We start from the raw sequence: 25,338 nt of genomic DNA on the forward strand, positions 1-25,338 counted from the left end.
GCATTTCAATTAGCAGGTGTGCCTTGTTAAAAGTTGATTTGCGGAATTTCTTTCCTTCTTAATGCGTTTGAGCTAATCAGTTGTGTTGTGACAAGGAAGGGGGTATACAGAAGATAGACCTATTTGGTAAAAGACCAAGTCCATATTATGGCAAGAACAGCTCAAATAAGCAAAGAGAAATGACAGTCCATCATTACTTTAAGACATGAAAGTCAGTCGATCAGGAAAATGTCAAGAATTTTGAAAGTTTCTTCAAGTGCAGATCATTTGTTTATCAACAGGACAATGACCCAAAACACACCCCCAGGCTGAGTAAGGGCTATTTGACCAAGGAGGAGAGTTATGGAGTACTGCATCAGATGACCTGGCCTCCACAATCACCCAACCTCAAACCAATTGAGATGGTTTGGGATAAGATGGACCGCAGAGTGAAGGAAAAGCAGCCAACAAGTGCTTAACATTTGTGAGAACTCCGTGACTGTCAGAAAAGCATAAGCTGGTTGAGAGAATGCAAAGTGTCTGCAAATATATTTTGGTTACTACATGATTCCAAATGTGTTATTTCATAGTTTTGATGTCTTCACTATTAATCTACAATTAGTCAAAATAAAGAAACACCGTTGACTGAGTAGGTGTGTCCAAACTATTGACTGGTACTGTAATTATTCAGACACTGCTATGAAACTCAAAATTGAGCTCAGGTGCATCCTGTTTCCATTGATCATTCTTGAGATGTTTCTAAAACTTGGAGTCCACCTTTGGTAAATTCAATTGATTGGACATGATTTGGAAAGGCACACACCTGTCTATATAAAGGTCCCACAGTTGACAGTGCATGTCAAAGTAAAAACCACACCATGAGGTCAAAAGAATTGTCTGTAGAGCTCCGAGAGAGGATTGTGTAGAGGCAACAATCTGGGGAAGGGTACCAATAAAATGTCTGCAGCATTGAATGTCCCCAAGAACAAAGTGCCCTCCATCATTCTTAAATGGAAGAAGCTTGTAACCACCAAGACTCATCCTACAGCTGGCCGCCCGGCCAAACTGAGCAATTGGGGGAGAAGGACCTTGGTCAGGGAGATGACCAAGAACCCGGTGGTGACTGACAGAGCTCCAGAGTTTCTCTGTGGAGATGGGAGAACGTTCCAGAAGGACAACCATCTCTGCAGCACTCCACCAAATCAGGTCATTATGGTATAGTGGCCAGGCGGAACACACTCCTCAGTAAAAGGTACGACAGCCTGGTTCGAGTTTGACAAAATACACTTAAAATACTCTGACCATGAGAAACAAGATTCTCTGGTCTGATGAAACCAAAATTGAAATCTTTGGCCTGAATTCCAAGCGTCACATCTGGAGAAAACCTGGCACCATCCCTACGGTGAAGCATGGTGGTGGATGCATCATCCTGAGTGGATGTTTTTCAGTGGCAGGGACTGGGAGACTAGTCAGGATAGAAAGAAAGATGAACGGAGCAAAGTACAGAGGGATCCTTGATGAAGTCCTGAGCACTCTGGAGCAGGTTCTCAGACTGACGTGACGGTTCACCTTCCAACAGGTCAACAACCCTAAGCACACAGCCAAGACAATGCAGGAGTGACTTTGGGACAAGTCTCTGAATGTCCTTGAGTGGCCCAGCCCTTTGGCAGCGATTACAGCCACAAGTATTCTTGGGTATGATGCTACAAGCTTGGTACACCTCTATTTGGGGAGTTTTTCGCATTCTTCTCTTACAAAACCTGATCGAACATCTTTGGAGAGACCTGAAAATAGCTGTGCAGCGACTTTCCCCATTCAACCTGACAGAGCTTGAGAGGATGTGCAGAGAAGAATGGGAGAAACTCCCCAAATACAGGTGTGCCAAGCTTGTAGTGTCATACTCAAGGCTGTAATCGCTGCTGTAAGGTGCTTCAACAAAGTACTAAGGGTCTGAATACTTAGTGAAATATCACATTTACATATTTAGCAAAAAAGTCCCCCCAAAATGTTTTTTCTATGTCATTATGGGGTATTGTGTGTAGATTGGTGTTTTTATTTAATCATTTTTAGAATAAGGCTGTAACGTAACAAAATGCAGAAAAAGTACAACGGTCTGAATACTTTCAGAATGCACTGTATGTACATGATTGCCTCATTCTACATATACAGCTCTTATAAAGAATACACAGATGGCATGCTGTATGACTACATGAACTACATAAGGGGTCTCCTTGTCCTTACCATTGACGTTGAGGCTAAGTTCTCCAGTCAGGCCCTGGGCCCCGGGGATGATGACCTGGCAGAGGTAGCGTCCTGAGTCCGACTCCTGCGTGTTGTTGATGTACAGGGACAGGTTGGCCGAGGGCATGGTGGCCGTGAAGCCCACACGCTCCCCAAACTGGGGGCTGCCAAAACTGATCGAGTCTGGGGTGTACGAGATGATCTGTGTGGGGTTGATGGTGGGGACAAGAGTCATGAAGATTGTTGCAAAGCTCCCTCGGAAATCCTGTCCTTTTAATTTTACACCATCTGCCATTACCAAGATGTTCACTTAGCTGATGTTATGTTCTTAATAGAGCCATGAAAAGTGCATTGAGTAGGAATATAATTAGAGTACTTTAAAATATGACAAAAATATTAGAAGATAACAAAACCACATTCTTTCAAATCATATAGACCTTTATGCAAACAAGTGAAACAGAATTATCCTTTGGAGCTAAAGACTAACGGGCCGATTCAGAGTTGAGATAAGGGTTCTCTGGTTATGTCAGACTACCACCCCATGACTGGGCCTTTAGCCAAAGCAGCTTGCCATCTCAAGGCCAACAACTGCAATCTCCCAATCATCTGCTGGTGAATGCTACTGTAGTGGACTTTTTGTGTTTGTTTGATCCCCTTTGGGACTTGGTCCGTCTGTATACTATGGTAGGATAATCTGGAATAAGCAAACATACAGAATATAGGTCATTAGATAACATTGTCTGATTGGGGAACAAGTCAGATGAGACAGTTATGGCCCACTGCCCACTTAATTTGTTTTTGTTTTGTCAAGGGTTAAACCCAACCTAACCCCAAAATCACAACTCTGTTCAGTGGTTTAGCATTGTTTCACTTGATGGCCTAATTTTCAGAAATGTTACATTTTATATTTATGCATTTTCAAGCAAGGGTAAAATACAGTGGATAGATGGAGTGTTAAGCCTTTTATTTGATTCATTTAGGAGGGTTTCCAAAGGAAGAGCTTTGCCAGATTAACAGTATAACAGCAGTCAAACATCCTTCATAATAATAATCCTCCACGTTACAGCCACAGATGGCCAAGCAAGTCAGATTTTCAGTGGAAGCTTTTGAGCAAGAACTGCACAGAACATAAACATATTTTTCTGAATACTCAGACAAATGATGTGAAGTATCACAGAAGTCAGAGTTTAACATTAAAACAAAACCTAACAAATTAGAATACATTCATAATTTCAAGTCGACTTTAAAAAAAAAAGGCAATATTACAGATGAGTTACATTTTTCCACCAAAAAACCTTTCCATGTACAAAGTACTTCTGACAAGGAAGTATGTAACTGGTATGCAGAGCTAATACAAGTAACTTTTATTGTAGACTTAAGTCACAGCAAATATGCCTTTGCCTTAATGTTTGGTGCAAAAGTTCAAGTTACTGTACGCATCTCAAGTGATGACAGCCCTTAAATCGTCAGACGATCAGCATAGATGCTAGAGGCACCACCACACAACAAAACAGATCCTAAAACACACTCACCAGTTGGGTGTTATTGGCCACAAAGTTCCAGAGAACAGTGTTCTTGCCAGTGATGGAGCTGGGGCTGTACCAGGCCTGCAGCACCACTTTCTGACCCTCGATCACTTCCATGGTCCTCTGCGGCATCTGGATCTGGGCCAACACACCTGGAGTTGGGAGAGGGGTACTTGACTTATACTTTGGATATCACTTTTCAACAAAGTTTTATATAAAATAATTATATTATACATACACATACAGTTAAAGTCAGAAGTGTACATACACCTTAGCCAACTACATGTAAACTCAGTTTCACAATTCCTGACATTTAATCCTAGTAAAAATTCCCTGTCTCGGGTCAGTTAGGATCAACACTATTTTAATAAGGTGAAATGTCAGAATAATAGTAGAGAATGATTTATTTCAGCTTTTAATTCTTTCATCACATTCCCATTGCGTCAGAAGTTTACATACACTCAATTAGTATTTGGTAGCATAGCCTTCAAATTGTTCAACTTGGGTCAAACGTTTGGGGTAGCCCATTCCTCCTGACAGAGCTGGTGTATCCGAATCAGGTTTGTAGGCCTCCTTGCTCGCACACGCTTTTCAGTTCTGCACAAATTTTCTATGGGTTTGAGGTCAGGGCTGTGTGATGGCCACTCCAATACCTAGACTTTGTTGTCCTTAAGCCATTTTTCTACAACTTTGGAAGTATGCTTGGGGTCATTGTCTATTTGGAAGACCCATTTGCAACCAAGCTTTAACTTCCTGACTGATGTCTTGAGATGTTGCTTCAATATGTCCACATAATGTTCCATTCTCATGATGTCATCTATTTTGTGAAGTGCACCAGTCCCTCCTGCAGCAAACCACACTCACAACATGCTGCTGCTGCCAGCCCGTGCTTCATGGTTGGGATGGTGTTCTTCAGCTTGCAAGCCTCCCCCTTTTTCCTCCAAACATAATGATGGTCATTATGGCTAAACTGGTCTGATGAAACAAAAATAGAACTGAGGACATTTCTCCATGTGCAGTTGCAAACCATAGTCTGGCTTTTTTATGGCGGTTTTGGAGCAGTGGCTTCTTCCTTGCTGAGCCACCTTTCAGGTTATGTCGATATAGGACATGTTTTCTCCAGCATCTTCACAAGGTCCTTTGCTGTTGTTCTGGGATTGATTTGCACTTTTTGCACCAAAGTATGTTCATCTCTAGGAGAGAGAGAAAACGTGTCTCCTTCCCGAGAGGTATGACGGCTGTGTGCTCCCATGGTGTTTATACTTGCATACTATTGTTTGTACAGATGAACGTGGTACCAACAGGCGTTTGGAAATTGCTCCCAAGGATAAACCAGACTTGTGGAGGTCTACCATTTTTTTCTGAGGTCTTGGCTGATTTCTTTTTACTTTCCCATGATGTCAAGCAAAGCACTGAGTTCAAGGTAGGCCTTGAAATACATCCACAGGTACACCTCCAAGTGACTCAAATGATGCCAATTAGCCTATCAAAAGCTTTAAAGCCATGACATCATTTTTTGGAATTTTCCATGCTGTTTAAAAGGCAAAGTCAACTTAGTGAATGTACATTTCTGACCCACTGGAATTGTGATACAGTGAATTATAAGTGAAATAATCTGTCTGTAAACAATTGTTGGAAAAATGACTTGTGTCATGCAAAGTAGATGTCCTAAACGACTTGCCAAACTATAGTGTGTCAACAACAAATTTGTGCAGTGGTTGAAAAAAAAAAAAAAAAAAATGTTATATATATATATATATACTGGAGAACGTCTTTAAAAGCACCCACCCCCACAATTTTGATGTAATTTCCTGACCTAGAAAGGCAATGCACATGTCGGTTCCACCTCTGAAGAATATCAATGACTACTTATTCATATTCATGAATTGGGTGTGTGAATTTCCATGTGGAGTTGATAAACAACAAATCGGGCACTGACAGCTGTCAGTGTAGTTAGCATGCTAACCTTATCGACCTAACTAGATCTTGCTAACCTTATCTAGCTAGCTAATGTTATTTGTTGCTGTTTGTTTTTTTAAACCATATTCAAAACATTCACCAGATTGCTCTATGACTGGTTCCGGAGATGGATTTGTCATAAGCATTGACTTATTGAAAACTTTGCCACAAATGGAAACCACCAGCCTCTCTTTGACTTTGCCCTCTCTTGTCAAATCCAAAGTTTTGGCATCTTCCATAAATTGCAGCCATAGAAATAGTTCAAAAGAATAAGCTGATGCTCCAGTAATATGGGTAACTATTGAAAGATACAATGTAGAAAAACGCATATCTACAGTACAGTCGTGGCCAAAAGTTTTGAGAATAACAAATATTCATTTTCAGTCTTGTGGTAGCAGAATCAGAATTAGTTAAGTAACATTGATAAATAAGATGTTTTATTTACATAATAATGCTTATGTGAGATATTTGTCATTAGGATGTTTTCTTTTGGATAATACTGTTGGCAGTTTGCAGTTATCCCTTCTCTGCTAGGGCTTAGTCACTAGGGGCCCAGAGAGGGGAGAGGTCAGGCTCGTCTTCATATGTCAATGTATCCGTTAAACCATGTGACCCACTATGAAGAATATCAGAAGGGGAGGAGGACAGAATGGAGGCTTGTCTTTTTATGGGAATGTGTCTAACTATTACATGTCCCCTCTGAAGTTGCCCTTATCTTGATCTAGTACATGACCTAAGAGGCTCACTGTCTTTTCTGATCTTGTCCAGGAGGGGTTGTATTTGAGATGGAAGTATCTAGAATTGACAATTGATATATGCCATTGGATGATGTAATAGTTTGGTACTATGTTGTACCAAGAACGAGATATGAACTTCGTTTAGGAGACCAAACTGAACGATAATTTATAGCTAATGCTATCTGGCTATGGGATACTCCTCTCTCAAGTAAAGTCTTCCTTTGTGATGTTCCTAAGATCTGTTATTTGTCATGTGAGTTGAGAGGGGTGTGTCTTGGCTATAAATGATACTAAGAACTGTTTTGTAAGCACTCAGAGAATTCATTTATAGACTGAATTAATCTGAGAGTCACAGGGCTATGGTGAAGCTCATATATAATTAAAGATGGACTTTATAAAATAACTGAGTTGTGTGTGGTTTGCTCTCTCAATGTTTAGTAATACAGGACATTTCCACGACAGTCTTCTGCCTCAGTTTGTATGATCACAATTTGCATATACTCCAGAATGTTATGAAGAGTGATCAGATGAATTGCAATTAAATTGCAAAGTCCCTATTTGCCATGCAAATGAACTGAATAAAAAAATCCTCTGCATTTCAGCCCTGCCACAAAAGGACCAGCTGACATGTCAGTGATTCTCTCATTAACACAGGTGTGCGTGTTGACGAGGACAAGGCTGGAGATCCCTCTGTCATGCTGATTGAGTTTGAATAACAGACTGGAAGCTTCAAAAGGAGGGTGGTGCTTGGAATAATTGTTCTTTCTCTGTCAAACATGGTTACCTGCAAGGAAACACGTGCCGTCATCATTGCTTTGCACATAAAGGGCTTCACAGGTAAGGATATTGCTGCCAGTAAGATTGCACCTAAATCAACCATTTATCGGATCATCAAGAACTTCAAGGAGAGCGGTTCAATTGTTGTGAAGAAGGCTTTAGGGCGCCCAAGAAAGTCCAGCAAGCGCCAGGACCGTCTCCTAAAGTTGATTCAGCTGCAGGATCGGGGAACCACCAGTACGGAGCTTGCTCAGGAATGGCAGCAGGCAGGTGTGAGTGCATCTGCACGCACAGTGAGGCGAAGACTTTTGGAGGATGGCCTGGTGTCAAGAAGAGCAGCAAAGAAGCCACTTCTCTCCAGGAAAAACATCAGGTACAGACTGATATTCTGCAAAAGGTACAGGGATTGGACTGCTAAGGACAGGGGTAAAGTCATTTTCTTTGATGTATCCCCTTTCTGAATGTTTGGGCATCCGGAAAAAAAGCTTGTCCGGAGAAGACAAGGTTAGCGCTACCATCAGTCCTGTGCCATGCCAATAGTAAAGCATCCTGAGACCGTTCATGTGTGGGGTTGCTTCTCAGCAAAGGGAGTGGGCTCACTCACAATTTTGCCTAAGAACACAGCAATAAATAAAGAATGGTACCAACACATCCTCCGAGAGCAACTTCTCCCAACCATCCAGGAACAGTTTGGTGACGAACTATGCCTTTTCCAGCATGATGGAGCACCTTGCCATAAGCCATAAGTGGCTAGGGGAACAAAACATCGATATTTTGGGTCCATGGCCAGGAAACTCCCCAGACCTTAATCCCATTGAGAACTTGTGGTCAATCTTCAAGAGGCGGGTGGGCTGCCATGTGACCCAGAAGTGAATTGACAGCATGCCAGGGTGGATTGCAGAGGTCTTGAAAAAGAAGGGTCAACACTGCAAATACTGACTCTTTGCATCAACTTCATGTAATTGTCATGAAAAGCCTTTGCCACTTATGAACTGATTGTAATTATAGTTCAGTATTCCATAGTAACATCTGACAAAAATATCTAAAGCAGCAAACTTTGTGGAAATTAATATTTGTGTCATTCTCAAAACTTTTTGCCACAACTGTAAATGGACACGTGCATCCTTTGGTAGGTAGGCTGCTGGCAGGCTGAGGTACAGCAATGCCAAGTCAGCCTATGCTCATGGTTTTCACAGGGGAAGTGAAAAGATCGGCTACAATGACTTTGCTCATGATCATTAACACTGCAAATTACATGCAACTACAAGTTTCTTGAATTTCCTTCACAGGTGCGTTTCATTATCTGAAGACACTTCTAACATTACACAAATCAAAGCAGTGTAGCAAAACTTTAGTGGTCAAAACCATTCATCTTGGGGCGACAGGGGAAGCGGGTCTGCAAAATGCTATCATGTCACAATTATACTCTTAATACAGACTAGCTAAAAAAATTGTGAAAATTGTCAAATTATCCAATGGATTATCTGATCAAGATGATCCTAACTGTTAGAGATCAATTTCTATTTTGCCCTGTATATCAAAAGTGTTGGAAAAACAAGTCAATAATCAACTGATTGGTTTTCTTGATGTCAATAGTATTCTCTCTGGTATGCAAATCTGGTTTCCACTCAGGTTATGGATGTGTCACTGCATGGTCCTAAATGATGTCACCATTGCCCTTGATTCTAAGCAATGTTGTGCTGCTATTTTTATTGACTTGGCCAAAGCTTTTGATACGGTAGACCACTCTATTCTTGTGGGCCGGCTAAGGAGTATTGGTGTCAGAGGTCTTTGGCCTGGTTTGCTAACTCTCTCTCCAAGAGTGCAGTGTATAAAGTCCTTACATCTGCTGCCTCAGCCACTGCCATGTCACCAAGGGAGTACCCCAAGGCTCAAATCCTAGGCCCCACGCTCTTCTCAATTTACATCAACATAGCTCAGGCAGTAGGAAGCGCTCATCCATTTAAATGCAGATGATAGTCTTATACACAGCTGGCCCCTCTCCAGATTTTGTGTTAAACACTCTAGAACAAAGCTTTCTTAGTGTCTAACAAGTTTCTCTGCCCTTAACCTTGTTCTGAACACCTCCAAAACAAAGGTCATGTGGTTTGAAAAGAAGAATGCCCCTCTCTCCACAGGTGTGATTACTACTTCTGAGGGTTTAGAGCTTGAGGTAGTCACCTCATACAAGTACTTAGGAGTATGGCTAGATGGTACACTGTCGTTCTCTCAGTACATATCAAAGCTGCAGGCTAAGGATCAATCTAGATTTGGTTTCCTCTACTGTAATCGCTCCTCTTTTGCCCCAGCTGCCAAACTAACCCTGATTCAGATGACAATCCTACCCATGCTAGATTATGGAGACGTAATTTATAGATTGACAGATAAGGGTGCTCTCGAGTAGCTAGATGTTCTTTACCATTCGGCCATCAGATTTGCCACCAATGCTCCTTATAGGACACATCACTGTGTGTGACCCACTGGTTGATGCTTATTTATAAAACCCTTTTAGGCCTCACTTCCTATGAGACCTACTGCAGCCCTCATCCTCCACATACAAGCACACACATCCATGGATCACTCCTCATTTCAGTTCGTTGCAGCTAGTGACTGGAACGAGCTGCAAAAAAAAACTAACCGAACAGTTCTCCATCTCTTCATTCAAAGACTCAATCATGGACATTCTTACTGACAGTTGTGGCTGCTTTGCGTGATGTATTGTGGTCTCAACTTTCTTGCCCTTGTGCTGTTGTCTGTGTCCAATAATGTTTGTACCATGTTGTGCTGCTGCCATGTTGTTGTCATGCGTTTCTACCATGCTGTGTTGTCATGTGTTGCTGTCATGCTGTTGTCGTCTTCGGTTTCTCGTCGTGATGTGCGTTTATCCTATATTTTATCTCAGCCCCTTATCCCCGCAGGAGGCCTTTTGGTAGGCTTTCATTGTAAATAAGAATTTGTTCTCAACTCACTTGCCTAGTTAAATAAAATAAAAACACAATTTACTGGTTAAAAAAAAGGATCTGCAAAAACAAGTTTACCCCCATCATTTTAATTTGCTCAATTGCTCAGGTGGCAACAAGGCTGTTTGGCTCATCTCAGTCACAAAGAGGAATAACTTTGCAGCTGTTTTTGATTAATAAACAAAACCATTCTGGTGGGTGCTAACATTCAAAGGAAACACAGCCCCGAAACACAACATAAGCTGAAAATAATTTGCATGTCATATCATAGGAAAAGACACCACATTCATATGGATTTGCACAAAGTGGGCAGTTCAGATTAGTCACTTCAAGCCCAAATATATCATACTTTGACAAAAACAATGACGTATTGACTTAAATTGTCGTGCAACATCATGAGTAAGCTCTGGCCATCATCGTTCAGCTCGAAGGCTAGTGGATTTCTACTGGTGCGGGTGTTTATGGAAACTGTCTGAGTGTGGTTGTGACTATCAGGCTGAATAGATTGAAAAATGCATGGGGCCTTAATCAAAACCAGTTGAGTGTTTCTGGTAGAAAGGGAAAATGCACTTTGTAATCAGTCTAACACTTGTCACCCTTCAAGAAATTATCCTCCTACTTCATTCTCAAATACTGTAAAAATAAAAAGACCATGCTTAGTAAGCCAACACAGGGAATTAATTTGCAAACGAAATACTTACTCTTTCACTCCCAGAGCTATTGGAACCAATAAATCATCAGTCTTGCCAACAACAGTTCATTGCCACAACCACTTTGCGCACAATACATAACACCATAAACAATTGTTCCTACCAACCAAAGACGGGAAGATATCCAAACAGGCAAGTACTTTTCTTCATAACTCTTCATGACCACAAGCCCTTCATTACCACAAACACAGTGCTAGATGGTTACTTGGTCCCAATAAGTCACAGTGATTGACACACAGAGCCCCCCAAAAAATACATCTTATGATGTCATTGAAGCAGAGGGGTAGAAATGGACTCCAGACAGCAATCCAGTTGAAAGTGGATCAACTGTAAAATTAAAATAAAAACTTGTGAATGAAAAATAAATAAAGTGGATGAATCTCTACCCGTCTGGTTTGCCAGCTTGGTCACTTAATGGGTCAGTCAGGTTTGTCCATGGTCCACTCAGGGCACTCCCCACCCACCCACACTATCCACTTAGGCACTTCTATTCCCTTCTTTATCCACAGCTAATCGTCTTTACCATTATTATTCTATGTTCTATTGAGCTTTGGGAATTACACAAACCTCATCATGGCATAAAGCAATATAGCTAGCATAGGATCTTAACCTCTTACATTCCAGCTTTGGAGGCAGCCGAGTGGAGGGATTTCTTACAGAGCAGTTTACTAGACATTGGGAATAGTGGTAGCTATATGCAGTGGTGGATATACTGTATTATGCTCTCCTGGCAATTCTCTGAATTCAGAGAGTTAAATCACAATGTTTAATCGCTAAAGAGGATAGGTGGCTAGTGGTCTCAAAATTCCTGGAACGTTCAATAAATTATATATAAATGATTATATATATTTTTTTATCCGTTATTTTACCAGGTAAGTTGACTGAGAACACGTTCTTATTTACAGCAACAGCCTTGGGGGTCCAAATCCCGGTTGGGTTGGAGGATTAGTGGAATCAGGAGGGAATAAGCAAAAAGTCTGGAATCCTCCAAGCAAGTTTTCTGGAAAACCAGGGAATTTAAAAAGTAAAAAAAGTTCCAGGAATTTTGCAGCCCTACTCAAAGTCTCCAGCTGGTTTAGGTTATACAAGTTATGTTGCTTTATGTTAAGGGATAATCAACGAGGGGCTATGCGTTCTATGGAAAATAATGAATTACATTATTAAAGAGATTATTATTTTCCAGAGAATGCATACAGCCCTGAGTTGATTGTCCCTTTCATACCATGGCTAAAATGTATCACATTTGCTACTAGAAATGTGTTTATTTGCAGGTAGAAATGTGTTCAACATTACAGAAGTAGCTAGCAAGTTTCTAGATGGCTACAGTAGTTGCCTTGGTAACCAAACATACTCGCTAGTTTAGCTAACCAAACTTTCAGCTTGCTCTTACGAAAGTCGAATTCAACAATGCCAATAACGGTTTTCAATTCAACTTTTGCTTTCAAAAGTAGTTCAAACATCGAACATGTAAGAATTAATTAAAGTCATTGAATTCTACCGTGCTGACATGCTGTGCGTTACAGGGAATTATACAACAGGTGGGTCTAATCCTGAATGCTGATTGGTTATAGCGCATTCCAGCCAGTGTCTATTCCACAAGTTACCACCGGCAAAATCTACGACGTTAAAAATGTCTATTTAATCTGTTCCATCAGACTGCGCAATCCACTGTCTCATCAGCCCAGCCAGGCAATTTATAAACTTGATCTTCACTACAAAAAGCATCTAGACATTCTCACATTTCTTTGAGACTAACATTTAGTTTTCAACAGCAGAGATTTGTATAAACCTTGCTGTCTGTCTCTCCAACATTTGCAACATTGTCTCAATATTCAAATTCGATCTCTGGCTGTCCCATAGGTGGCAGCGTAGCCTAGTGGTTAGAGCATTGGACAAGTAACCGAAAGGTTGCAAGTTTGAATCCCCAAGCTGTACAAATCTGTCGTTCTGCCCCTGAACAAGGCAGTTAACCCACTGTTCGTAGGCCATCATTGAAAATAAGAATTTGTTCTTAACCAACTGGCCTGGTTAAATAAAAATAAATAAAAAATAGTGATGAACGTGTCGGGATGACAGGCATGAAGCTTTTCTCAGCCAGTCGAAATCATGAATCCGCATAATTTTTTATGGATATCTATAGAAAAAAATAGGCAAAATGACACTAAGTGAAGCTAGTTTGCAGTCTTTCCAGCTTCAGCTTGAAGCAATTGTGTTAGCTGTGTTGTTGGTTAGCTCTTCTGAACAACAGTGTCCTGATGAGAGAGAGCACATTTTCTATGACAGGTGAAATCGGACATCATTAGCTCATTGTTATGGATGTATCCATATAAATGTGTACTAGAAAACAGCTTAAGCAAATGCAGGCACTGTTTGACGTGACAATAATTTAGCTGTAGTCAGCTAGCTAGCAAGCAAGGGATAAGAATGTTAATAGCCAGTATGCCAATAGAACATTTAGAACGAACTACTGGGCTGCATCTCTGGCAACTGAAGCGATAGAACAAACGACCAGCTGGCTTGGGTAGCAACCATAGATGTGTGATGTGTGTCAGGACTATATCTTGTGGAAGGATGAAATAGTATGAATAAATTAATCAAAATAACTTTGAATGAAAATATGTAAATCATTATTTGAATATGTTGGTAACCCGTTGTATAAAAGTGATAATGGCCTCGAAGCCGGTGTCGACTTAGTCTCGGGCCTAACAACACCTGTAACAATACAGATGAAGTAGGGAGTTTACATATACAGTGGGGAGAACAAGTATTTGATAACCTGCAAAATCGGCAGTGTTTGCTACTTACAAAGCATGTGGAGGTCTGTAATTTTTTATCATAGGTACACTTCAACTGTGAGACGGAATCTAAAACAAAAATCCCGAAAATCGCATTGTATGATTTTTATGTAATTCATTTGCATTTTATTGCATGACATAAGTAAGAATTCCAGCTCTCACAGACCTGTTAGTTTTCCTGTTCTCCACTCATTACCTGTATTAACTGCACCTGTTTGAACTCGTTACCTGTATAAAAGACACCTGTCCACACACTCAAACAGACTCCAACCTCTCCACAATGGCCAAGACCAGAGAGCTGTGTAAGGACATCAGGGATAAAATTGTAGACCTGCACAAGGCTGGGATGGGCTACAGGACAATAGGCAAGCAGCTTGGTGAGAAGGCAACAACTGTTGGTGCAATTATTAGAAAATGGAAGAAGTTCAAGATGACGGTCAATCCCCCTCGGTCTGGGGCTCCATGCAAGATCTCAATGATCATGAGGAAGGTGAGGGATCAGCCCAGAACTACACGGCAGGACCTGGTCAATGACCTGAAGAGAGCTGGGCCCACAGTCTCAAAGAAAACCATTAGTAACACACTAAGCCGTCATGGATTAAAATCCTGCAGCGCACGCAAGGTCCCCCTGCTCAAGCCAGCACATGTCCAGGCCCGTCTGAAGTTTGCCAATGACCATCTGGATGATCCAGAGGAGGAATGGGAGAAGGTTATGTGGTCTGATGAGACAAAGAGATTTTTGGTCTAAACTCCACTCGCCGTGTTTGGAGGAAGAAGAAGGATGAGTACAACCCCAAGAACAGCATCCCAACCGTGAAGCATGGAGGTGGAAACATCATTCTTTGGGGATGCTTTTCTGCAAAGGGGACAGGACGCCTGCACCGTATTGAGGGGAGGATGGATGGGGCCATGTATTGGCCAACAACCTCCTTCCCTCAGTAAGAGCATTGATGATGGGTCGTGGCTGGGTCTTCCAGCATGACAACGACCCGAAACACACAGCCAGGGCAACTAAAGAGTGGCTCTGTAAGAAGCATCTCAAGGTCCGGGAGTGGCCTAGCCAGTCTCCAGACCTGAACCCAATAGAAAATCTTTGGAGGGAGCTGAAAGTCCGTATTGCCCAGCGACAGCCCCGAAACCTGAAGGATCTCGAGAAGGTCTGTATGGAGTAGTGGGCCAAAATCCCTGCTGCAGTGTGTGCAAAACTGGTCAAGAACTACAGGAAACATATGATCTCTGTAATTGCAAACAAAGGTTTCTGTACAGACAGATTATTTAACTTATATCTCACTGTATCACAATTTCAGTGGGTCAGACGTTTACATACATTAAGTTGACTGTGCCTTTAAACAGCATGGAAAATTCCAGAAAATTATGTCATGGCTTTAGAAGCTTCTGATAGGCCAATTGACAATTTGAGTCAATTGGAGGTGTAGCTGTGGATGTATTTCAAGGCCTACCTTCAAACTCAGTGCCTCTTTACTTGACATCATGGGAAAATCAAAAGAAATCCAAGACCTCAGAAAAAAAATGGTAGACCTCCACAAGTCTGGTTCATCCTTGGGAGCAATTTCAGTCTCCTAGAGATGAACGTACTTTGGTGTGAAAAGTGCAAATCAATCCCAGAACAACAGCAAAGGACCATGTGAAGATTCTGGAGGAAACAGGTACAAAGTATCTATATCCACAGTAAAGCGAGTCCTATATCGACATAACCTGAAAGGCCGCTCAGCAAGGAAGAAGCCAATGCTCCAAAACCTCCATTAAAAAGCCAGACTACTGTTTGCAACTGCATATGGGGACAAAGAGCGTACTTCTTGGAGAATGTTCTCTGGTCTGATGAAACAAAAATAGAACTGTTTGGCCATAATGACCATTGTTATGTTTGGATGAAAAAGGGGGAGGCTTGCAAGCAATAGAACACCATCCCAACTGTGAAGCATGGGTTGTGGCAGCATCATGTTGTGGGAGTGCTTTGCTGCAGGAGGGACTGGTGCACTTCACAAAATAGATGGCATCATGAGGCAGGAAAATAATGTAGATATATTGAAACAACATCTCAAGACATCAGTCAGGAAGTTAAACCTTGTTCGCAAATGGGTCTATGCAATGACCCCAAGCATACTTCCAAAGTTGTGGCAAAATGGCTTAAGGACAACAAAGTCAAGGTATTGGAGTGGTCATCACAAAGCCCTGACCTCAATCCAATAGAAAATGTGTGGGCAGAACTGGAAAAAACATCTGCGAGTAAGGAGGCTGACAAATCTGACTCAGTTACACCAGCTCTGTCAGTAGGAATGGGCCAAAATTCTCCCTACTTATTGTGGGAAGCTTGTAGAAGGCTACCAAAATGTTTGACCCAAGTTTAACAATTTAAAGGCAATGCTACCAAATACTAATTGAGTGTATGTAAACTTCTGACCTACTGGGAATGTGATGAAATAAATAAAACCTGAAATAAATCATTCTCTCTACTATTATTCTGACATTTCACATTCTTATAATAAAGTGGTGATCCTAACTGACACAAGACAGGGAATTTGTACTAGCATTAAATGTCAGGAATTGTGAAAAACTGAGTTTAAATGTATTTGGCTCAGGTTTAAGTAAACTTCCGACTTCAATTGTACACTGCTCAAAAAAATAAAAGGGAACACTTAAACACAATGTAACTCCAAGTCAATCACACTTCTGTGAAATCAAACTGTCCACTTAGGAAGCAACACTGATTGACAATAAATTTCACATCCTGTTGTGCAAATGGAATAGACAGGTGGAAATTATTGGCAATTAGCAAGACACCCCCAATAAAGGAGTGGTTCTGCAGGTGGTGACCACAGACCACTTCTCAGTTCCTATGCTTCCTGGCTGATGTTTTGGTCACTTTTGAATGCTGGCGGTGCTTTCACTCTAGTGGTAGCATGAGACGGAGTCTACAACCCACACAAGTGGCTCAGGTAGTACAGCTCATCTAGGATGGCACATCAATGCGAGCTGTGGCAAGAAGGTTTGCTGTGTCTGTCAGCATAGTGTCCAGAGCATGGAGGCGCTACCAGGAGACAGGCCAGTACATCAGGAGACATGGAGGAGGCCGTAGGAGGGCAACAACCCAGCAGCAGGACCGCTACCTCCGCCTTTGTGCAAGGAGGAGCAGGAGAAGCACTGCCAGAGCCCTGCAAAATGACCTCCAGCAGGCCACAAATCTGCATGTGTCTGCTCAAACGGTCAGAAACAGACTCCATGAGGGTGGTATGAGGGCTCGAAGTCCACAGGTGGGGGTTGTGCTTACAGCCCAACACCGTGCCGGACGTTTGGCAAATTCGCCACTGGCGCCCTGTGCTCTTCACAGATGAAAGCAGGTTCCTGCAAGAAGAAGGCATTGATGCTATGGACTGGCCCGCCCGTTCCCCAGACCTGAATCCAATTGAGCACATCTGGGACATCATGTCTCGCTCCATCCCCCAACGCCACGTTGCACCACAGACTGTCCAGGAGTTGTCGGATGCTTTAGTCCAGATCTGGGAGGAGATCCCTCAGGAGACCATCCGCCACCTCATCAGGAGCATGCCCAGGCATTGTAGGGAGGTCATACAGACACGTGGAGGCCACACCCTACTGAGCCTCATTTTGACTCGTTTTAAGGACATTACATCAGTTGGATCAGCCTGTAGTGTGGTCTTCCACTTTAATTTTGAGTGTGAGTCCAAATCCAGACCTCCATGGGTTGATAAATTTGATTTCCATTGATCATTTGTGTGATTTTGTTGTCAGCACATTCAACTATGTAAAGAAAAAAATATTTAATAAGAATATTTCATTCATTCAGATATAGGATGTGTTATTTTAGTGTTCCCTTTATTTTTTTGAGCTGTGTATATCCTCCAAACACCAGCTTCTCGGGCATTAACACTTAAATAATGCATGCTATAAAATGCCCTTCAAGCCAATCAGAGACAAGTATTAAACCATGCCATGGTATGAAGTCATGTTGCTCTGATTTCCTGTATGGGTCAGTAATAATAATAATAATAATGTGCTGAAATAATCACATTTTTATCAGATGGAAGAGATGCACTTCAATGTCATTTGTTGTTTCTTTTGGGTAATCATGTAATATCCTTGTCTTTCAATAAAATTACATTTCCAATTTTAAAGAGCTGTGTGTAATCTTCCTTCATCTCTCAATCCAGTCCATCACTGCATGCTGTGTGTTTGTGATTAGTAGACGCAAAATGCATGTAGTGTGTATAACTATCACATGGGAATGTGTAAGCTTGTCAGGGTGCGTCTGTGGAGTGTCCATGTCATATGAAATGTGATGTGTGTGTGTATAGGTCTTGTCTGATGTTCCATGTTCCCACTCCCAAATTATTTAAATAATTTGTTATTTTAGCCCTACTCTAAATTATTTGCCCAGTGTTATCAGAACACATGAGGATACCAGTAGGTTAATTTCTGGTGTTATTTTGATGATTCATTAGAATAAACACCTAACCTTAATCTCACAAACATGCATTCACACAAGCTTACATTCACAACTGCACACACACACACATTTTTAAAAGAAGCCATATTTCAACTGACATGATCAAAATACCTTAAACACCTTGAAGGGTTAGTTGTTGTAAGATGCACAATCACCCAAGCAGGACCCGATCACCATCATCCTCACCTAATGTAGCAGGCATAAAAGAAACACCTGAGCGGAGATCCCAAATCTAGTTTTCACCGGAAAAGGAAGCTAGGTTGAAGATGGCTGTATCCCTAAAAACCGGATGCATCCGGTTGTTGTCAAAGCCGCTAAGGATGTCATCACCCCAGTCCACTGCCTGTTCTGATTGAGTGGATATTTACTCAATACAAACTGCAATGTGTCCAAATAACCAGGTGGGGGAAGCAGATAACCAGCACCTGCCACTGAGCACCAATGAGCTGAAACAGTGATAGAAGATCAGTACCTTCATGCAAATATAATTTGAATCTATATTCCACAGTAGTACAGTTTCTTAACATACCCATCACTGGTAATCTTCCTGGGTTCATATACAAACACAATACAACCAGGGATGTAGTGGTAAAAACATAGGTGAATAAACCCTGAGCAACATGGGTATAAAGGTGTGTAGGTAATGCAAAAGAACATGAATGTACAGTAGAATAATAGGTAATAATAATAGCATAATAACAGAGTTCCCTCCAGAAACAATAAAGGGTCTTAGAATGTATAGGATTAATACAGAGAATCCTTTAAAAACAACCCATTCACTAACGATAACGCTAAACTTTCATTGCTTTCACAGACAAAAAAATGCATCAAGGGTTGAACTGTGAGAAGCAAAGGCGCTCTCTGAGTGGAGTCAGTGTGTTTACATTCATGATTACAGGGTGTATGTGTGTTTACTATAATTAGCAGAGCTGACAGTCTAATGAATGCCATTTGCCTCTTGTGAGGCGGTGTGTGTGTCTCCTCTCTGAGTCATTAGGCAACAAGCTCCCCTCTCCACTCTCATCCCTCCATCCTTGCTAAGACGCCTCAGTAAGGGGGAATAAACCAGCAGAGGGATGTGCAAAGGGGGGAAATCGGAGTCTACAGCGGCCCGCTGTCATTAAGTAGAGAAGCTCTCCTCCGTCCCTTTTTTAAGTCACATCTCTCCCCTCATGTAGCCTCTCTCGCTCCCTACCCCAACAAGGGTCTTAGCTGGCCTAATGCCTTTCTTCTTTGAGACAAATCTACCCCCACCCCACCACTGCTGCTGTACCTTCACACAGGTGATGTTGGGGGTAGGGCTCCTGGCCTTAGAAACTACAGGTTCGGAAGCCAGTGTACGTGTGTGTGTCTGCATGTGCTGGTCTATGACACAGGGTAAGGCGAGCTGCTGGGTAAGGCGAGCTGCTTGGCAGTGATAATGATGAAAGCTGAGAGGTCCTGCTACTTGCTGCTGCTTAGACAGAGACTGGAGTCCGGTGTCAGACACCCAGCGGGGTGCATTCTCTGACAAAACTACTGTATCTAACACACCATTCTTCTAATTTACTACAAGCTTTCACTCTTCACATTACTGCTACCATGGTCTTATTCAAGATGTAGCAAAACAAATGAAAACGTGTCTTATTGGATAAGTTTGAGTATCTTTGTTTGTCAATTTTCTACCATGTGGTGTATATGGAATACGACCTTGTTAGCTTATAAAACAGTAAGCATTGGATGTATTTTAAAATGACCCAACTGGATGTAATAAACAAAGATGGTTGGATGTCCACATATCAGAGAATGTTGACTTGAATGGAAATGTTTTAAATTATACTATCAATCATCCAAATATATAGAACCGACATTACCACTAAGTTGACATTCAACGGTGGGTGGACCAGAAGCCTTCTTTGTGGTAGTAATCAGAAGTTAAAATGTCGATTCAATTTAAAATGTCAAAGGTGTACCAGCTAAATTGCAGTGGTCTGAAGGGATAGGTCAATTCTATTAATTATATTTCTATGATTGAAATGACACCCACCCTGTATTCAAGAGCATGCTATGTCTCAACCAATGGTGGACACAACACAAACAACTCAGATGATGTAAAATAGGGTCTAAGCTACAACATTTGCGAAAATGGAGTTGATGTGTTTAGATAATTGAAGTTAAAACGTATTATCATTTTTATACATAAACATTTTCTTTCTCAAGAAATGTTTAAAAAAAAAATAAGTGTCCGTTTTGAAATTATATCAAACTCAACCACTTATCTTTTTCAGTGATGAAGAAATGGATGTCTCATGGTATGGTTGGGTGTTAAAAAAAATGGGTCAACTGAACACCGTCTCATGAATGTTGTGGCTTTCTGACCATTTCTTCCATGGGCAAATACGGCATATATAGAAAGTTTTGTTTAAATCAAAAGGCATGCTGTCAAAAAGTCATTGAATTCATATTGGTTACTCATCTGTGCTCGAAGTTCTTTAATCCACTCACATTCCTAGATGGATCGGATTATAATATTGCGTCATAACTGACGAGATTGAAGATCAGCCCGTGTGGATGAAAAAAATGATTTACGTGAAATGTGATATGACGCGTGTGTGGGGAGGGAAGTAACATTAGAGTCTGACTTAACAAATCATCATTTCAGCTCCTTGTGGCTGCGAGGGGTTATCATCATCATCCATCTCCACACAGACAGTCTGGGTAATTAGTATGAATCAAGCACTTGCAGTTACAGAGGCTTACAGTAGTACTGTAGTAGATACAGTTGAAGTCGGAAGTTTACATACACCTTAGCCAAATACATTTAAGCTCAGTTTCACAATTCCTGACATTTAATCCAAGTAAAGATTCCCTGTGTTAGGTCAGTTAGGATCACCACTTTATTTTAAGAGTGTGAAATGTCAGAATAATAGTAGAGAGAATGATTTATTTCAGCTTTCATTTCTTTCATCACATTCCCAGGGGGTCAGAGGTTTACATACACTCAATTAGTATTTGGTAGCATTGTCTTTAAATTGTTTAACATGGGTGAAACGTTTCAGGTAGCCTTCCACAAGCTTCCCACAATAAGCTGGGTGACTTTTGGCCCATTCAACCTGACAGAGCTGGTGTAACGGAGTCCGGTTTGTATGCCTCCTTGCTCACACATGCTTTTCTATAGCATTGAGTTTTCATTGAGGTCATTGATGTCAGGGCTTTATGATTGCCACTCCAATACTATAATTGTCCATCCTCATGATGCCATCTATTTTGTGAAGTGCACCAGTCCCTCCTGCAGCAAAGCACCACCACAACATGATGCTGCCACCCCCGTGCTTCACGGTTGGGAAGGTGTTCTTCAGCTTGCAAGCCTCCCCCTTTTTCCTCCAAACATGACAATAGTCATTATGGCCAAACTGGTCTGATGTAACAAAAATAGAACTGAGGACATTTCTCCATGTGCAGTTGCAAACCGTAGTCTGGCTTTTTTATGGCGGTTTTGGATCAGTGGCTTCTTCCTTGCTGAGCGGCCTTTCAGGTTATGTTGATATAGGACTCATTTTACTGTGGATATAGATACTTTTGTACCGGTTTCCTCCAGCATCTTCACAAGGTCCTTTACTGTTGTTCTGGAATTCATTTGCACTTCTCACACCAAAGTATGTTAATCTCTAGGAGAGAGAATGTGTCTCCTTCCTGAGCGGTATGACGGCTGCGTGGTCCCATGGTGTTTATACTTGCGTACTATTGTTTGTACAGATGAACGTGGTACCGGCAGGCATTTGGAAATTGCTCCCAAGGATGAACCAGACTTGTGGAGGTCTACAATTGATTTATTTGGATTTTTCCATGATGTCAAGCAAAGAGGCACCGAGTTTGAAGGTAGGCCTTGAAATACATCCACAGGTACACCTCCAATTGACTCAAATGATGTCAATTAGCCAAACGGAAGCTTCAAAATCCATGACATCATTTTCTGGAATATTCCATGCTGTTTACAGGCACAGTCAACTTAGTGTATGTAAACTTCTGACCCACTGGAATTCTGATACAGTGAATTAGAAGTGAAATAATCTGACTGTAAACAATTGTTGGAAAAATTACTTGTGTCATGCACAAAGTAGATGTCCTAATTGACTTGCCACAACTATAGTTTTTTTTAAAGAAATTTGTGGAGTGGTTGAAAAATGAGTTTTAATTACTCGTTAATTACTTGTAAACTTGGGACTTCAGGTACTGAGACATGTATGGGTTAGGCTACACACAAATGGGAAACATTTTCAAGGGCAGTGTATACTTTCTACAGGTACATGGGATGAGGGTGCATGTGTGTGTGTGCGTGTCTGTGTAGTACTTGTGTCCAGTGATGACATGAATTGGTAATGTGAGAGAACCTGCATTTGTCGAGTGTCAGAGCTCGAGGGTCTTGAGTGGGTTTAAGTGCGGGCAAACCTGTCCTATTGTGTGACAATGAGAGGTTTGTGAGCATGCGTGACGTGTGTGTGTATGTGTGTGATGGTGGGCGATTGTGAGTGTGCAGGAGGACACTCCGATCCCGGTGGCATACTGAGCCTGTCTGCTCCCTTCGGGACAGCAGAGTGCATCTGTGTCTAGCTCATGTAAGCATGCCTAAGTTACAGGAAGGGCTGTAGCTATGCCCGGTTTACTCCCTCCCAAATCCTACCAGTAGATAAAGCTGTAGTTAGCTCTTTGATGGAGGTGCTGGTTTATATAGCATCCCTTCAAGCTAAAATCTAAAGCTAAGTGAAGGGAGGCACCCATTTCACTTCCTCGCCCGCCTCAACAGCTCAAAGTTAAGAGAGGGAGTCACATTGTAGGAATGTCCCATCCATGTCTCTGTCAGATGGATGATAACTGGAGGAAGTTATTTTAGAGCCTGTATGGAATATGAAAGCCCTAAGTGCTAGTGTTTGATGAGAAGAAATGTACTTTCAAAAGATCTCATCTTACTCTGGTCAACGCGATTACAAAATGTCCCCAATTGCAGGGGAATATCGATAGAAATCAAAGCAAAAGTTGAATGCACATCAGAGGGGGAAAAAAGGGGGATAGAGTCAAAGTACTTAAATCTTCTGAAGACGTTTCAATGCGCTACAAAGACAGAGAGGCACATTGACTCATGACGATGGGCGTAGTATAGCAATTCCCAATTATCATGGAGAAAAAGCACGAAACAGGCTCCAGGGAAAAGTCACCCAGTCACACCGGGGTCATATTTATTAGGCACCAAACAGAAGGAAATTGACAGAAAAGGGGAGGGGCTACATGGACTTATCCAATAAGAAATATTAATTTTCTTCTTTCATTGCAAAATTTCCATTGCATGCCCTAATGACTATGCCCCAGATAGTGCTTTGATTTCCACACCGTGATACTCTAAGGGCTGAACCATAAAACTCACTGGCACCAAAATATTATCTGAACATACTGTCTGAGCAACTTTGTGGTACGGTCTACATTTTCATCAGAATCAGGGGATCCAAGCCAAGATTAATGGCACAAGGACTGACAGACGGGTGGAGTGATGGAATTTTGGGGTGATGCTAAACCATGCAGAAGTGAGCAGCAGCAATCAATCTACAGTAGCCTGTCCAAACACTTTACTCTGACTCAAGCCACCTCATCAAGTGTGAGATGACTGGAATTTGAGCCACACAGACACAGCTCTCGGCAACAGAAATTCAAGACTTGCTCATCATCTGATAAGCCTCTGTCGTTCCCAGCCCCGTCTTCCAGTATAATAAAAAGAAACAGCGGACTTGAGAAAAACGTGCCGGCCCTATCTCGCCGAAACAGTTTCTCCTCCTGCTCCCTCCTTGGCTCATCTATATAGCCTCGAGAGAGAGAGAGAGAGAGAGAGAGAGGAAAAAAAACATTTCAGTTTAATTGCAGGGGTGAGGACATTGTGTGTGTGCTTCTTGCATGTGTCTGCTAGTGTGTGTACAAATGTAAGTGTGTTTGTGCGTAGTGTGAGAGTGTGTCTACATTTAAGTGCGGATGTGTGGGTGTACACTTCTGTGTGACTATGTGCATGTGTTCATGCCGGCGTGTGTTCGTAGTGTGTATGTGTAGCGGGCCTGGGCCTTGGTGGTGATGTGCGGGACTGATAAAGACCGAGAGAGGCTGAGCCTGGAGGAGCTCGGAGCACAGAGACGTTGAGATTAATTGAAGCGGTAATGACAGCTTTGACTTGGATCTGATTGGGGTGGTCTTTAGGGGGACTGACAGTGAGAGTATTACTAAGCGCTTATAATGATGTGTATTGGCGGAGGGAAATCAAGAATAGACTACCGAAGCATAAGGGTCTTCTTATAGAGATGGCTATGAAGGCTTTTTGTTATCTAATAGGCTATATTCATCTGATGACGGTAACAAGTATGATAGTGTGGAAGCAACACCTTTCCATTCCAATAGAAGACCACACAGTACACCTTTTCAAATGATCGTGTCACTTAATAGTAACATTTACAAGAAACATTGCTTTTGCTAAGACCTGATAGAAGAGTTAAGTTCAGAGAGAAGTGTTGAGTGCTACAGATCTACTGCAAAGCACAGATTCAGCATCCTCTACACAGGGCCAAAATCAAAGAAACACCCCCCTCCACCCCACACACTTCCTTTACATTGTGCAGACAGGAAAAACCTGGGCCTGCTGATAGAGCTGGGCGGTACTCCAGAATTAGCGGGGTCTGGCACAGAAGCACAGGTCAAACAGGAAGTGACAGACAGGAAATCAGCTAGAGTCACATACCGCTGTAGACACCTGGCTTCAAAAACAGGCATTCTGGAAGAAGACAAACGCGAGACCTCCGGTAAAGTACTTAAATTTTACTCTACAATCACAGCCTATGATGTCATACTGTACCATGACAGGTCAAATGTATCTTGCACTGAATCGTGTAGGAACTGGGGGAGATGGTAGCACTGTAAAAGGTATAATAAATATTGTGGAACATTAATATAATAATGACATGCCTGCTAAGCACACTACTTATAGGACTAATTCATACTTGACCTGTAACTACGTTTTGATTGGATTTGTTGTAAAGAACATACAATATCAATAGACTAAAAACCTGTCGCTTACTCAAAATGTAAATAACAGAACACAATACACACTCACGTCAAACACTGTAGTATATAATCCATCCATTCATAACAACACACAAGG

At 41.8% G+C, this 25,338-nt stretch overlaps 1 protein-coding gene across 2 annotated transcripts in view; it reads right to left on the bottom strand.

Annotated features, from left to right (window-relative positions):
- Positions 1–25,338, bottom strand: part of esama (endothelial cell adhesion molecule a) — a 68,561-nt gene that overhangs the window by 11,795 nt on the left and 31,428 nt on the right. The window contains exons 1-3 of one of the 2 annotated variants that reach the window (XM_024432012.2): positions 18,282–18,304; positions 3,753–3,898; positions 2,221–2,422 (exon numbers count right to left, since the gene is read on the bottom strand). In XM_024432012.2, coding sequence (XP_024287780.1) covers positions 2,221–2,422; positions 3,753–3,878 — 328 coding nt within the window. In that variant the 5' untranslated portion in view covers positions 3,879–3,898; positions 18,282–18,304. Of the gene's footprint in view, positions 1–2,220; positions 2,423–3,752; positions 3,899–18,281; positions 18,305–25,338 lie in introns of those variants that run through there. The other variant, XM_024432011.2, reaches the window with a different exon arrangement.

The sequence above is a fragment of the Oncorhynchus tshawytscha genome, linkage group LG09 (genome assembly GCF_018296145.1).
Source record: "Oncorhynchus tshawytscha isolate Ot180627B linkage group LG09, Otsh_v2.0, whole genome shotgun sequence".
NCBI lineage: Eukaryota > Metazoa > Chordata > Actinopteri > Salmoniformes > Salmonidae > Oncorhynchus > Oncorhynchus tshawytscha.